At 46.9% G+C, this 16,646-nt stretch overlaps 1 protein-coding gene across 4 annotated transcripts in view; it reads right to left on the bottom strand.

Annotated features, from left to right (window-relative positions):
• Positions 1 to 14,369, bottom strand: part of CA12 (carbonic anhydrase 12) — a 70,685-nt gene extending 56,316 nt beyond the window's left edge. For 3 of the 4 annotated variants that reach the window (XM_089904445.1, XM_030761691.2, XM_089904450.1), the window contains exons 1-2: positions 14,045 to 14,224; positions 6,273 to 6,293 (exon numbers count right to left, since the gene is read on the bottom strand). In XM_089904445.1, the coding sequence (XP_089760571.1) occupies positions 6,273 to 6,293; positions 14,045 to 14,129 (106 nt within the window). In that variant the 5' untranslated portion in view covers positions 14,130 to 14,224. Of the gene's footprint in view, positions 1 to 6,272; positions 6,294 to 14,044 lie in introns of all 4 variants that reach the window. The other variant, XM_030761692.2, reaches the window with a different exon arrangement.
• Positions 14,370 to 16,646: the final 2,277 nt, after the last annotated feature.

Raw genomic sequence — 16,646 nt, 5'->3', positions numbered from 1 at the left:
ATACCTCCTCACTGTTAAAAACTCAGGCAGTTCAGAAAAGCACGAAGAAGTAGATCCTTTCTAACAAAACTCAGATTTGTTTGGTATTGTGGAGTTTACCAGGCATTTCCCCATCTATTAGCTAATAGAATTCCACCATAACTCTGTAAAGTGAAGGGAAAGAAGACGATTAGCTACACGTGCTCACTGTTCGCCAGGCACTGCGAGCCTGCTTCTGTGTATTATTTAATCCTCGCCATGACTCTGAAGCAAAGCAGAGTTTCTCAAACTTGAGTGTGTATCAGAATCACCTGATGGGCTTGTTAAAACAGACTGCTGGGCCCAGCCCCAGAGTTTTTGATTTGGAGGTAAATCTGGGCAGGGCCCGAGAATTTGCGTTTCTAACAGAGTCATATATGGTGCTTTTCTTGCTGCTAAAAGAACGGGAGGTGAAGGGTTTGGGTTTTTCCTCCCAGGCTCCTCCCATGAGTTTCGCTTGTAGTTCTGAGTGTTTGGGAAGGGCATCCCAAGCCCCAGGCGATGTTGGTGCTGCCCATCCAGGTGCCACTGAGGTAGATGCTATTACTGCTCCCATTCTGTAGTTGAGAAAACCGAGCTCCAGAGAGGTTGTTACTTTCCTAAGACCACTTATCCAGAAAGTGGCCTAGCTGCTATTTCCAGGAGGTCTGCCTGGTTCTGGGCTTTGTACACTCTCCACTTCTTCCTCCTGGTTTTCTGTCTCACCCGTTCCTCGCCCCCCATGACACTACACCCGTCTTTAGGAACAAATGCTAGCTTCCCCAGTTTTTCACCCAGCTGGTAAGGCCAGCTGTGAATATGAAAATGCAGGCATTTGGGCAGCTACAGGCCAAGATCCTCCAGAACACACAAACCTCAATTCTGCAACTCAGGAAAGATGAGAAATAATGACGAGTGGGTAGACCACACCACATCCAGGCAGACCCTGGATGTCACAACTTCAATTAGAAGTAACTGGAACCATAGCACAGATTTAATAAATCACAGCGGGTTGGATTGCTAAGCCTCAAGGGAAATCCCCAAGACATAGGGGTTAGGGATTCAGTTCCCCGGTATGAAAAACATGTTTTGGCCTTTTTTGTTCTCTCTCCCTCTTTCCCATAAGAGTCCTTTGTGCCTCTTGTCCTTCATCCTCAGGATGGCAGTGGGAACGGGGGAGAAGTCACTGGGGTATTGTGAGTTGTCCAGGCCTCTACCTTTGGTAAAGACGCCAGTTCTCCGTAATAAAATCAGCCTATTAATTGCACATGCTCCCTAACTGCTGTCTTAAGTTCTCCCTTTAGCTCTAATTTAATCTGTTTTTTATACTGCCTTTGAGCGTGAAGGTCACACGGTGCCTTTGCCTACTACAAAAGTAAAGCTTCCTAGCTTCCTTGCATGTGTTCCATGTCTTGTTCTAGCTTGGGAAGGATGTCCCGAACCCCAGAGATAGTTTGTTTATAGTAACTTAATATTCCAGCAGATTCTGGACAGAAGGGGGTGGAGGTGGGAGCCTGGAGAACCAATGAGGTTCACTCCAATGGTGGAGGATCCCTTCCTAATTCCCAAAGGAAATTCTTTAAGACAGAGCGTCTGTTGTCTGGGAGAAAGGAGAGCAGTTAAGGAATGAGGTGGCAGTGCCTGGTCACAGGGAGTCCTGACAGAGCCCGGGACCGAGAAGCTGGGCAGGAGGGCCTGTGAGCCCGGTGCCCGGCACCACCAGGCTAAGCTGCCATCTTTCCAGCATCCCCGATCTGGGATGGAGGGGTGGATGCCTTGCGAGACCCTGACTTGGGGAGAAGTGGGACTCGTTCACCTGCCAGGAGGGGGGGTTGGCTTCCTCTTCCCCTTACATCTCATCTCCCATGACGGTTTGTCTTATTTCTCCCAAATGATGAACAGTGGTATTTGTCTGTTTCTGAACTAGCTCACATTGGAGGAGCACCAGAGCAGTGTCTGGCATCCTCTGGGATGGAGCCCCATGTCCGTTCTCTGCTCACGTGATGCGTTCTTGGGTCGTTAGCTTCAGTACAGTCACTCCTTTTGGTTGCTCTGTTATTTTGAACACGCTGAGGGTTTTTTGGTTGTTTCTTGTGGGAGGGCTGAAAAATCTGTTGGGGTAAGGATGACTCTCCCAGCCAGCTGGAATTTCTTAACTCTTTTATTGAATATAATATACATACAGAAAAGTGCACGTATCGTAAGTGAACAGCTTGATGGATTTTCACAAACTGAACACAGCACCCGTGTCAAGGGACGAAACGTGACCAATATGCCCTCCTTCCAGTCACCTCCGCACCCCAAGGGCAACCGCTACCCTGCCTTCTAACAGCATAGATGCACTTGAGCAGACTGGAGTTCAGCCTTCTCTCACGTGTCAGCCTGACTTGCAGTTGCCCTCCATTTCAGAGTTGGTGGGTCAGCAGGATTGAATTGGGGCTGATTGCAGGGGGTAGGGCTCTGACCCAGCACATGCCAACGCGTACCCAGCTGCTGCTCCAGCCACCCGGGAGGAGCACTCAGGGGCAGGGCTGGCTCCATCCTGGCTGCCAGACGGTCCTCCTGTCTGCAGGGGGCCATCCGGGAGGTTAGCCTGGTGACTCAGTGTGGAGAGGGGATGGGGCTCGAGTTCTCTTTCTGAGTGCTTCTAGAAGTCCTATCATGTGTTCCTGGAAGCGAGAGGCCCACAGAGTAGGATGACTCAGCGGCATCTATGTGAAAAGTAGCTGAAGTCTGCGCCCTGGGAAAACCAGCATGTGGCCTTGGGTTGGACTTGCCCCATTCGATGCAGCCTGTATTGTTTGGAAACCATTCTTCCCTCCCCCGCTACCCCCGGCACCTATGCCAGGCTCTCTGTTTACTTGTGTGACTCCAAGCACAAGTGCCAGCTGCCAGCCTGAACCTGTTTGCCTCCTTCACTGGCCCCCACTGACCTGACTCCACATCACGTGTGCTCATTTCACTAATAAAAAACCAGGTTTGCCTCTGTGCTCGCCCACATGCATGCCATGCATCTTTAGACTCTGCCCTCTGCTTCCTCAGCAAAGAGCTGCTCTAACTGTGCGCAGGAGGGGCAGAGGGCTGGCCAGCGCTAATGGTCAGGAAGAAGTGCTTCTGGATTGGTCGGTACGGCTGGACAGAAAGGCCCTCCCTTGGGGAGCACCATGTCATGCCTAAGTGGCAGTAAGATTTTCCTCCTACACCTTCTTGACACCGTGTCTCTCTGTTCTCCGTAACTTCCTTGCCCTGCCCAGGGGCGCTGTCCCGCAGACGCAGGGAGCCCTGGGGAGACGTGACTTGTGTCTCCACTCCACCTGGGAAGCCAGTAGAAGAGGTGTGGGGCAAGTTACCTCTGACTCAGGCTAGAAAGGTCTTGGGAACCATCTGGTCAGAGGTTCTCTAACAGAGTGCCTAAGAATCACCTGAAATAGACAGGTTTTTCAGGTTCCCCCCCTCCCCCAGATCCAGGCTGCGGCTCAGAAATCTGTATATCTGGAAGGCATTCCAGGTGATTCTGATGCAGGTGAGCCCAAGCCATAGCTTGAGGAACACTGATCTGGATAACCCCTTCCCCAGGTCACAGAGGGGGAGAAAGCAAGACCCCGAGGGCTCACATGCTTCCTCCAGACCATATGGAATAAGGTCCAGAACTTGAGCCCCACCTTCGTTCCGTGCCTACACTGCTCCTGTCTCCTCCCACACACTGAACCTGCCCAAGGGGCCCTGATCCCCAGACTGCACCGATTCCTCCTTTGTCAGGTCTCTTGCCCTACCCTTCCCTCTTACTGCCGCCACTGTAAACTGGACGTTAAGACACAGAATCGGGTTTCTTCAAAGGCCAAACACCTTCCGGCCTCCCTCCCATCCTTCCTCTTCCACCACCTACCATCCCCTACTCTCCTCAAAATGCAAATTACCCCCTGCCCCGCCCCTCCATCCATGGGACAAAGTGGGAAGAGCCTGGCCTCCCCCTCCATGCTACCCCTGATTCTTTTTTTTAATTTAGAACAATATTTATTAATGAAATATATTCACCTTAGAGAAGTCCATACAACACTCTCAATATAATAGAATACTGTTGACACAATGCAATCATTATAGCTTTAACAACATGTTACCAAAAGATGGACATACATGAAGCTTTTATTTGTGGTAGTGAGGGAAATAACATTCAACTCCAAAAAATAATGATGAGATACACAGGCGTCAAATTGCCTTCTCATATTAAGAAAACGTGTAGACACAAAACTATTATTATTTTTGAGAGAAGTAAAAATCTATTCCAAGAAAATAATGTATCTTGATAATAATAGTCATAGTCTACTTTTATTGGGTGCTTGCTGTAGAACAAGTATCAATACTATGCCAGCCCATTTCACATGGATCTCACCATTCGATCCTCACAGTAACCCTGTGGTTGGTGCCATTAGTAGAAAGTCTAATATAGGCCTTTAGAACAGCAACAATGCCTTCCTGTTGCACAATGTTAGTGTTTTTTGGGGAAAAAAAAGGGCTGCTGGTGTCTCATGTTTTTCTCTCTGTATTTTGGGATAATTTAAAGCATTAGCTAAATATTGTTGAAAAAATTTTTTTTAGTATTTTGTTTCGTTTTGCATTTTTTGGTAAGGCAAGCACAGGGTAAACATTCAAACTTTACGGACAGTGAAAAGTAACTCTTCCCTCCCAGAGCTGACCCCTAGTCCCTCAGTACTCCTTTCCAGGGGCCATTACTGTTTCAGTTTCTCCTGAATCCTTCTAGAAAAATTCTGTGCAAACACAAAGTTACAGTGTACACACATGGTGCCACATATACACACTATACCTGGCTTTTTTCATTTAAGAACATAGCTTGGAGATGGGAGATGGGCCAACATCCTTACTTACAGACCTGCTGCAGTCTTTTAATACATGACCCAACCTATCTTTCTGACCTTAGAGTCCATCCCTCCCCTGTAACGACTTCTCTACATGTTTTCCCTCAAATGCCGCCTTGCTCTTTCTTGCCTCCATTCATGTGATACCATCATCAACTTGGCCAATAGCACTTCCTTCCCATCGTACTGAATCCTCCCCATCCTCCAAGGTCCGGTTGAAAACCCTCTTCCTCCAGGAAGCCTTCCTTGACCATCTAGCCCTAGTCCTCTCGTCCTCCTCTGAACCATCAGAGCACTGAATCGTTTACTTGTTATCTGCTATTATTACCTATTATATTCTGCTTGGAATTGTGAGCTTTAAGTAATTCCCATCTACAGACCACAGCCTATGCTTCTAATTACCCACCCACTTAGCAACGTGCCTTGCCCATAATAAGTACGTAAGGGATGTTAGTAGCAGTGGAGCCATGCAATGCTAGAGCCAAGGAGACCTCGGCCTGGAGGTAGCTGGTTGATTAGCTCCGGGACTTTTCTCTGCCTCTCGGGCTAACAAACATCCAAAGCCTAACTAGCAAATCCAAGGCAGATCTTTCTCTGGATTCTGCTTCCTCTGTAGTAATCAACTTCCCTGTCTGTCACCACCCCTCCTGTGCCAGTGAGGCCAGTTCCACCCTCCTGCTCCCCATAACAATGTCTCTTGCACATCCCTCGTCACTCAGTCCCAAACAGGTCATTATTAACATCCCTGCGCTTGCCAGTGGACCCTAGAGCTTGACCCCCATCCCCACTCCAGCTGATGACCAAATTTCCCATTCATTGCAATACATGAGCTAAGCCGATTTCAAGCTGCTTATCTCGAAACCTCTTTGCACACTTGATGTCCCTGTCTCTCCATTTAAGACAAGCATTCCTCTTTCACTAAGGACTGACCATCACTGCTTGCTTGGCCCACTGCTTGCTTACAAACACGGCAACGATTAGTTAATTCTAGACACACTGGCAGCTTAAGTTCTCGGGCCTGAGCCTAACTTTCAGAAAGGAGCCCTTTATTCTTTGTTTACTGTAGAATAAATGTCCTACAGAGGAGAAGGGCACTCTCCTGCCTAGGGTCCTTGCAGTCTGAAGGTAACCTGGGCATCCTCAGCTGGGCGGTTTGCAGGAATCTGAAAGCCTTACACTGTGACTCGCAGTTCAAATGCACAAAGCAGGCTCAGCTGCTTGGAGAAAGAGCTGTCTGAGACCTGTGTGGAGCAAGTCTTTAGAGAGGACGTTGTGCCCTCTTTTAACAATACCAGAACTGCTCTCCCCAACCCCCCAAAATAACCTCTACAGATCAAGAAGTTTCTGACTTTCTCATTAAATAGTCATCTCCTCAAAAAAGTATTTAAGATCTCTACTTACCTATATAGGTCCACTTGGATCCTGCAAAGAAGAAAAAGAAAAAAAGCAAGTAAGTACAACTGAGCTTGAACAAGTTAGAGAAAACATGGCAGATTTTATTTTTAAATGGGTGAAATTAAAAGGAGGTGGATGCCCAGAACTTCAGACTTTTTCAATATGGAGAAAAGGGAATCCTTATGCACTGCTGGTGGGAATGTAAATTGGTGCAGCCACTATGGAAAACAGTATTGATCTATAGGTTGCTCAAAAAAATTAAGAACAGAACTGCCATATGATCCAGCAATTCCACTTCTGGATATTTATCCAAAGAAAACAAAAACACTAATTAGGAAAGATATATGCACCCCTATGTTCATTGCAGCATTATTTACAATAGTCAAGATATGGAAGCAACCCAAGTGACCATTAATAGGTGAATGGATAAAGAACTGAGATATATATATATATTCCATAGATATATATATGCAATATTACCCCGCCATAAAAAAGAATTAAATCTTGCCATTTGTGATTACCTGGCTGGACCTAGAGAGTATTATGCTAAGTGAAATAAGTAGAGAAAGACAAATACTGTATGATTTCACGTATATGTGGAATCTAAAAGTCCAACCAAATGAGCAAACCTAACAAAAGAAACAGAGATACAGAGAATAGGTGGTTTCCAGAGGAGAGGTGCATGGAGGGAGGATAGAAATAGGTGATGGAGATTAAGAGGTACAAGCTTCCAGTTGCAAAATAAATGAGTCACTGATATGAAATGTACAGTGTGGGGAATATAGTCAATAACTAATATCCTTGGATGGACATTTTAATTGTATAGAAAAAAATCACTATGTTGTATAATAGGAGCTAACATAGTGTTGTAGGTCAATATACTTCAAAAACAAACAAACTTACTCATAGAAAAAGAGATCTTATTTGTGGCTACCAGAGGCAGTGGGTGAGGGCAGGGGGAGTTGGATGAAGATGACCAAAAGGTACTAACTTCCAGTCATAAATAAGTACTAGGGATGTGATGTACAACATGCTAAATATAATTAACACGGCTGGACGTTACATATGAAAATTGTTAAGAGAGTCCTAAGAGGGGCTTCCCTCGTGGCGCAGTGGTTGAGAGTCCGCCTGCCGATGCAGGGGACGCGGGTTCGTGCCCCGGTCCGGGAAGATCCCACATGACGCGGAGCGGCTGGGCGCGAGAGCCATGGCCGTTGAGCCTGCGCATCCGGAGCCTGTGCTCCGCAACGGGAGAGGCCACAACGGTGAGAGGCCCGCGTACCACAAAAAAAAAAAAAAAGAGAGAGTCCTAAGAGTTCTCATCAGAAGGAAAAATTTCTTTTCTATTTAATTTTGTACCTATATGAGATGATGGGTGTTCACTAAACTTATTGTGATAATCATTTCATGATATATGTAAGTCACATCATCATACCGTACATATTAAATTTATACAGTGCTGTGTGTCAAGTATATCTCAATGAAACTGTAAGAAAAAAATTTTTTTAATTAGAAAAAAAAAAAACCTTTTTCAGAGTCTGTGTCAGAACAACTGCTTCTCAGAGCAACTGTGCTCCCAGGGGAGACAAAGCACAAGGCAGTGATTTTGTGCAGGGGCCCAGGGGTTAGGGAGGGTGCTTCTTGATCAGAAGCCTCCCATATATCTTAGAGAAGCCAAATTTCATCACCTGAATGGGTAATAAAGTCACAAGGCTGAAAACTCAAAAGCCACCAAGAGGTACACAGTGAAAGTGATTCCTGCCACCCGAACTCCCTGCTTCATTAGACTTAGTTCCACCAGCTGATGGGAACACTTGCACAGTGTGGCTGCACACACAGGTCTCTGTATTCTGCCCCCCCTGCCTTTTTGCACACGAATGTTGACATACGGGAAACCCTGTTTTGCATCTTGCTTTTTCCCACTTAACAACACAGCCTGGAGAAGGTTTCACCTCAGTACATAAAGAGGAGAAAACTAATCCGCAAAGGCAAGTTTTTCTTTGAGGAAGCTGCCACCCTCATCTGAATTAGAATTCCAGGGGCAGTGGCAATGTGGAGGAGAGGTCCTGCCAGGAATATAATGAAAGTCACCTATCACTTCCCACTCCACACCCTTCACTCATAAAAGTCCTTTGTGCTGACAGCAAAACATAGTTTTAAAAAGTCATTGCATAGTGCACCCGAAACTAACACAACATTGTTTAATCAACTATGCTCCAATATAAAATAAAATTTTTTTAAAAGTCGTTGCATAAATAACCAACAAGGACCTACTGTATAGCACAGGGAACTATATGCAGGGAACTATCTTGTAATAACCTATAAGGGAAAAGAATCTGAAAAAGAATATATAGGTATATGTATAACTGAATCACTTTGCTGTATACCTGAAACTGACAATATTGTACATTAACTATACTTCAGTTTTTAAAACGTCGTTGCAGAGCTGTGCTCTCTCATTACCCTGCTGGCACACCTCCCTCTTCATCTCCAGGAGGAGCCTGAGACCCCAAACTGAGAGGGTGTCTCGGGACACATCACAACGAGGGGACTGTTCAACTCCTATGTCCCTCTCTCCCAGCTTCTCCCAGTGCCTCTGAGATTCTCGGCCCACCAGGGTACTGATGCAAGAGGAAGACTCACATCTCCTTTCTCTCTTGGGAATGATTTGCAGTAAAACTTACCTGACCAACCATCTGGTAGTCACTTATCACAACTGGGCATTTCCTACTCAAGCCAATGGTGGTTTTGAAAAGCGAAAAGGGGATTTTGTTTGTTTTTTCTTTGTAAGCTGGTTTAATGTCCTATTTTTTTTGTTGTTCTGTTTCATTTCTTTGCCTCGGTCTTTTTAATTTTCAAATTCAATTGGCAATTTTTCAAATTACACTTGTACATGGTTTAAAGAGTCAGATGGTTCTATAAGGCTTTTAATAAAAATATTGGTCCCCCGACATTCCCTAGTCACTTTCCTGCTCCCTATGGCAACCACTGTGAATTCTTTTAAAATGATTCTCTTGGCATTATCTCATCTCTATAAAACATGCCCATGTTGTGCCTTCATGATTTGCTTTGGCTTAGGCATTATTTGTTGACATCCCACTTTGGAAGAGATGGATTGAGGGCTCTTTCACATACCTGCAACCGGACACCTCGTTTTATAGATGAGAAAATGAAAGTCCACAAGGAGAAGTGGAAGATCAGTGCCTGCTAAGAAGCATATCTCCACATTTCCCATCACTTCCCACGAACTTAGAGAATCTTTGAGTCTCCTTCCCAATCTTTGGGGTAGAGGGGGGAGTCCAGACCCCTTAGAGTATTCGATCAGCACTATGGACCTTTCCTCACTAAAAATGCCCACTAACACAACATTGTAAAGCAACCATACGCCAATAAAAATTAATTTTTAAAATGCCCATAAGCTTGGACACAAAATTTCATGTACAGTTAAGGAGGTCTATAGAACCATGTTAGGTGTTTTTTTGTTTGTTTTGTTTACTGTAAGCTTCTTTGCCATAAACATCTTCCCTGCTGCATAATTAATTGGCATTAAGACAATTTTTCTGTGAAAGATCAAATAACTAGTTGAAAGTTTTGGTTTGACAGTTTGGTTTCCACTGGTTGAAATGCATTAGCATTTCTTCCAGTCAGTGATGTTACTGATGTCTTTATCCAGCTGACCGATGACGATCATTTGCCCCAAGAGTTGGTTTCTTATTTTGAAACACACTACATTGGAGGAGAAAGAGGCAGAAGGCCTCGAAGGTGCAGAGTTGAGCCAACATTTCCCACAGAACTTTGAAACATCTGTCACTAGAGATGTGACAAGATGCCAAGAATACACCACAGGGTAGAGGCTTTCACAGTGCAACACAAAGCTCAGGTACAAACATGCATCCCTGTATTTGGAAACTGATACCTCTCTTAATGAAGGAAGAAATGTTAGCGAGAACGAAAAAGTGCACTGCCGAATGAGGAGATGAATCAACAAACCAAAAAAGAAAGAAAGAAAGAAAGAAAAAGGTATAAAATACTATGAATGAAAGACTTGGAAGACAAATACTTAGGTACAACCCACAAAATAAAATCAGTTATTTGCACAGTAGTGCCATGAATCTACACACGTTTTAAATGTATTCAAATATTTTGTATTTTGCAATAAAGTCTCTTAAATTGTTATTTCTTATGTTTCACTGTGTCCTTTTTTAAAAAAATTTTTATTGGAGTTTAGTTGATTTACAATGTGTTAGTTTCAGGTGTACAGCAAAGTGAATCAGTTATAAATATATCCACTCTTTTTTAGATTCTTTTCCCATATAGGTCATTACAGAGTATTGAGTAGAGTTCCCTGTGTTATACAGCAGGTCCTTATTAGTTATCTATTTTATATATAGTAGTGTGTATTATGTTAATCACAATCTCCCAATTTATCCCTCCCCTCTCCTTTACCCCCAGTAACCATAAGTTTGTTTTCTACATCTGTGACTCTGTTTCTGTTCATTATGTCCCTCTTGATATCCCTCTTTTACTTTTATTTTATTTTCTACAGCAAAATTGCCTTATGGGTCAATTAGTTACGCAGCGAAAGTGCTTGCGGCAAAGGTGCTTACAGGCGAAAGTACACAGGGCCCCACAGACCCCCTGAAACTTGCTATGGACCGGATGGGAGTTAATAGTCCCCAAATTAACCTCCTCTGAATTAGCAATTGGATGAAGACATCCAGAACTGTGGGAAACCCAAACTTGTATGTGACCCCCAAGTTTACTGCTAGCCTTTTACTGAAACAGTAGTGAAAAGGAACAAAACAGCCTGGCTTTGGAACCAAGCTACAGAAGACTTCAAACCTCTTTTCTGAACATTTCCCCTCAGTGTTCTGTTTGAGGGCTTCTGTTAAAATAGAATCATGGATTTCAGAGGCAAAGGAAGCCAGGTGGTTGCCACTTAGCCAGGCAGAGCACTTGGAGGCCCAGGTTGTAGAACCTCACAAAGAACGGGGAAGTTTGTCCTCACTGCCTCCCTGAGAGACATAGGCCACTCGGTGATCCTGGAGGCCACCAGGAAAAACATCTGCTACCTCTGAGCAGTCCTGCCTTGGCCAGAAATTTTAATTGCACCTGCACCAAAATCAAATCATGGCCGTAATAACCTACATCTTCTGCTACTTTCCCCAAAGCTTGCTAAGCTGCGGTTTCCATGTTGTTGCAGCTCTCATCCTCAGATGAGGTATCGGCATAATACTCTGGTAGGCTCAGGGCCCAGTGTGATCGAGTGCATCAGGGAGTGTAAGGGCTCAGGTGGTGACACAGGACTGGGGAGTTGTTCTTAAAAAGCAGCAGCATCAGAGCAATCTTTCCTGCCCTCCTTTCTCTGAACAGACCTGCTTGGCCCTCAGGACTTGGTGCTTTGGGTATAAAGGGCTGTGCCTGGAGGGGCTCAGAAGCTGTAGTCTGGGGAGGAGAAGCACGGTAAAATGAAGGGGAGGGTGGGCTGAGTCAGGGGTTCTCATTGGATGAAGGTCAGGGCCCAGCCTGGTTCATTCAGTTGAGCCAGAACTGAAGGCAGGAAGAGTTTATAAAGGAAGTGTGCCCCTTTGCTTTTTGGAAATGTCCCCTCCTGGTTTCCCACCTTTAGCTTTAGGGGCAAGGGTCTTCACAGAATTAAACTGACCCCACAGGCAGGCCAGGCAAAGGCCCCTGCGGTTACACCTCAGTAGCTTCCTGAGAGCACTGTTCCCTTTCCAAGAAGGTTATCTGTTCTATCCGGAGCCTTGGGAGGCCCAGCTGGATGCCTGTTAGAACCTGCAGACCCAGCTTATACTGGGCAAGGAGAATGTCCTGGGTGCCTTCGGAGAAAATGATGTTTACAGAGATTCGGGTCAGGGGTTCAGGGCCCTGCCTGCTTCCTGTCCTGGGTGCTAGAACCCACGTCCACGCAGCCCAAGGCTGCGCAGCTCTCCACACCAGGCTCAGGCAAAGCAGGCTCTGCAGAGTTCATTGAAATGTTCCCCTACAGCAGCGGAGAATTCCTAGGTTATGTCTGGAAGGTAGATGCAAGGCTTCACCTTATTATGCCCCTTCCCTCCCTAACCCTGATGTTCCCCAGTGCCAACAGCTGGGAGTTTAAGTGCCCCAGGCGGAGGGCGGACCACACTCTCACCCTGTTGCCCAGCTTAACCCCGCTCCACCCTGAAACCTTGGGTTTAATACTGACACTTTACACCTCAGTGAGTTTTGCTTTGACCTTGTCCCTGGAGGCAATTAAAAAGCCAAGAAACCTGCCTGAGGCATAACAGAATTTTAAAAGCTGTGTTCTTAGAATCAAGGGGTAAGCAGGCTGCCTCCTCAGTGTGGGGTGAAAGTAAATTTTTTACTGAAAACTTTCCCCAGCCCAACTGGGAGAAGGGGGAAGGGAGAAGAGTGAGGGGGAGAGGAGGGTATGGGAGGTCAGAGAAGCAGAGGGGGGAGGATGAGCTGCCCCCAGAGTGAGGGGAGTAACAGGCTTTCAGGAAAGAGGGCCAGTAAAGGGCTTCTCTCTCGTCCTGGAGCAGCTTGGAGCTCTTTCAAGTCAATCAAACTTTGGGTCTCAGGGCAGCTTTCTTCAGAGGGGAATCTGTGTCAAAGTTCGCAGTTTTATAAATTAATTTCCACTTTCTTGTAACTACTTTCTTCCACCCACCTTCTGCCCCACCAGATGAGGAAGATACTACCCAGCATTTCATGCCAGCTAGTGGACTCGAACTGAATTAAGAAGAATGGCAAAGCTGCTGACAGCCAGGCTCCCCCTGCCTCCCCTTGCCCTGCCCCATGTGCACCGTGACCTCTGAGGGGAGGGGGCTCCAGCTTTCATGCCGCTGAGCAGGACCAATTTCCCACTGCCACCACCCAGCCAGGGAGGATGGATTGTCAGCCATTCTAGTCACTTTGGGCCCTTCTATAAGTGTTTCAGCCAAGCCTGGGTCCAGGAATGGTCATAGCTACAAATGTCCGTACAACTTGTCAAGGGCAGGAGCCACCATCCGTTACTCGGGAAGTTTCCATAAGTCACCATCTACTCCCCCAGAAAAGTGCTCACCCAGCTGTGGAGAGGCAGGCAAAAGCCCTGACCTTGGCTGCTCTCTGCAACTCACTGCCCAGACCTGAGCCTACAGATGAGGCCCCTCCATCTCCTTCTGCTACTGGCTGGGCACCACCAGCCTCCAGCCCTTCAGGGTTCAAAGCCCTAATTACACTCAGAAATAAGCTGTGTATGCTCGTCTGAGGGCACGTACACACACACGCGTACCAGAAGTAGAGCCCTTCTGGAGAAAAATAATGATTAAGGATGGGATGCATCATTCCTTTGACTTGGAGGTGAAACAGTGGTAAAGAGCCTCTCCTCCAAAGAAAAGTACCCACCACTGAGCAAACCCTCCCTGGTAAAGAGGCTGCCCAGAACACCCCGGTCACTCCACCATGTGCACGTGGATCGAGGCACAATATTTGAAATCCCGGTTCTGTTTCTCCTCCCCGGTTAGCAAATTACCAAACCACCTCTCCAGAGCGGGAGTGCTCCGAGAACACACAAACATATTTTAATGCGAAGACGACGTGCGCCCTGGCAACCAGAGCCGATCCTGCATTCCACAGGAAGACGAAGCATCCTTTGTAAAAATGTGCTATTTTGAGACCATGCAGGTCCTTCCCCGCTCCCCGCAAATGATTTTTATCATTAACGAGCCCCGTGGAAATCCTGCCCAGGTGTGGCTGATCGCTCGGGATTGTTAGGAAAGAAGAAACTTTACCGTTGTGTGGGGTTGGGTTAGAAGGCTGTTCCTTTAAGACCACGAGTAGGAGGACGGCAGCCGCGTGCAGGCTGCGGAGGGGCATCTTCTGGCGGCTTCTGCGGACAGGAGGAGGGCGCGGGCTGCCGGCAGCTGGGCTTCTGTCTTTCTGCCTCCGGCGCTGGGGCCGGGGGGGCGCGCACCGGGAGCTCGTGCGTGCAGCCGGGGCGCCAAGGGCGAGCACGTCAGTTCTTTGGGCTCCTGGCTCCCCGCGGGCTGCTTTTATGGAGAGACTTAGTCCTAAACACGTGATGTCACCGGGTGGAGGGTGGCGGGAGAACGCCCTGCCTACGGGAGGTCTGGCGCCCCAGTTCCAAGGTGAGTTGTAACCCTGACTTCAGCAGCTCTCCGCGGGACAGCGGCTCGGGCGCTCCCCGGAGCCGGGGCTGACCTGGGAACCCACTTCTCCGTGGGAGCCGCGGGCAGGCGTGGGGGAGATCCGCCTGCCTTGGCCCGGTCGGGAGGGGGTGCGTCTAGGGACTCGCTTCAGTGGCCACGCCCTTGGTCTGTCATTGCCCTTACTGAGAAGCCCCCGTAGTACAATGCCATTTGGGCAGGAGCCTCCTCTGGGCCCCAATCGTGTGCCTGCCTGGACTGGGCACACTTTAGGGACTGGACGACACAGGTGGGGTTTGGCGAGGGCTGCATTCAAATTACGAATTTCTGTGGACGGTACAGTGGGTCCTGGTAAGGTCTTACCTTTGAAATTTAGACGCCAAGAAATTAACAGGTAAATAGCACAGTGGGGATACAATGTGAAATAGAAGCAGATATACAGATAAATAGACTAAACAGCTTTACTAAGCAATTAGACTTTGCTCTCATAACAGGTAAGTAGGCAAGGCTCATACTAGTTCATAATATCAGTAGTTCTTTAGGAAGCTGGGAGGGGGGGCGTCCCTTCTCTGGGGTAGCGGTGAAAGAAAGGGACTTAACGTTATTTACTGAGGACCTACTCAGTGTAAGGCTCTGTACCAGGTGTTTTGCATCTTGGCTTGGATCGGTGTCTGAGTTCTGTTTTCAGTGCAGATTGTCATCACCTGTTGCTCGTTTCTGCCCGCTTTCCTCACGTGTCCATATTCTTTTAAATATATGCATACATCTAGTCATATACTTGCGGTTCTGACCCTCTTCGTATTTAGTCCATGTTCAGTTGTTAGGTCAAGGGTCTTACTAACTTGCTGCCCCCAATGCTCACGACGTCCTCCTGCTGCTGTTACTGCCGCACACTGTCCCCACCACTACCCTTGTCATTTGTGCTTCTGGCTTCCCTGGGTCCTCTGAACGTGTCTGCCCTGCTCCCCATGCTGGGCTCTGTCTCCTTCCTGCTCTGTGACCCTGCCTATTCTCCTGGCTCCCTGCTGCCTACAGATATGGCTCAGATCACATGGTCTGCTGAAGGGTGCCCACCCCCAGCCCTGGTATATGACCTTTGGTTTTGTTACCTGGACCAGCCTGCCTTCTTCTCTTGACCACAGCAGCCTGACCAGCCCACACCTCTCTGGTCTCTGCTGACCCTCAGCCTAAGTGGACTCTCAGGCTGGCCTCAGTGACCAGAGAAGCTGCTTGTCCGTGGTAGTTTTGGAGGGATAGAGCAGCTTGTCTGCTGAAAGCCTCCAGGAAGCACATGCCACCCACATTCCAAGGGGTGCTACTGTGCTGTCCCTATCCTCTCAGCTATTGTTTGGGTTAATAAAGGGCTTTGAAGGCTTTTTAAGGAGGTAGTTACAAAGACAATCTTGTTACAAGCGCTTTCAGAGGATGGTAGACTTAAGGATGACCTTTTCTGCCTGTAACTCTTGATCAAGAGCCACACCTCGGGGTGGTGAGTGAGCATTTCACTGTGGCTCTTGAAACATCCACGTCTCTGATTGGTCATCAAGGTCTTTAGAAGATGACATGCGCTAGAGGAACACAGAGGTTGGGGAGGAGCCACTGCAGGTTCAGAAATGCACACCATGGAGGTGAAATCACTCACCCCACATTTCACCACCGGTTCAAGGGAAACCGGGCTGGGCACACATTTTGTTACTCCCACTCTGTCTGGCTAAACAGTAAGTCCAATTTCTCCTCGAGCATGAACCTCTAAGCGTTCCCCAACGACTCCCCAGAGACAGAGAAGTCTAAAAAGGGGATGGATTTAATAGAATTTTGTGAACTGGGTTTGATGGAGAGAAAGGAGAGGGTTGGGGTTTTTACTGCATAACTAGATCAAAGACCCGGTTAATTAGTAAAGAATGGATAGCAATTAAAAGAGAATTGAGAATGTAAATGGAGACCCAATTGTCCTAAGTGCTTTAAGTTGTTTTCTTCTAGTTTTATTGAGATATGATTGATAACATAGCACTGTATAAGTTTAAGGTGTACAGCATAATGATTTGACTTACACACCTCATGAAATGATTTCCACAGTAAGTTCAGTGAACACCCATTATCTGGTATACATACAAAATAAAAGAAAAAGAAGAAATTGGTTTTCCCTTGTGATGAGAACTCTTAAGATTTGCTACAGCAACTTTCCTGTATAACTTCCAGCGGTGTTAATCGTATTTATCACGTTGTA

This window comes from Delphinapterus leucas, chromosome 2 (genome assembly GCF_059928025.1).
Source record: "Delphinapterus leucas isolate spDelLeu-1000000601 "Yukka" chromosome 2, BTC_Dleu_Yukka2, whole genome shotgun sequence".
Classification (NCBI taxonomy): domain Eukaryota; kingdom Metazoa; phylum Chordata; class Mammalia; order Artiodactyla; family Monodontidae; genus Delphinapterus; species Delphinapterus leucas.
The sequence above is the reverse complement of the archived record's forward strand: the minus strand, read 5'-3'. Positions and strand labels throughout refer to the sequence as shown.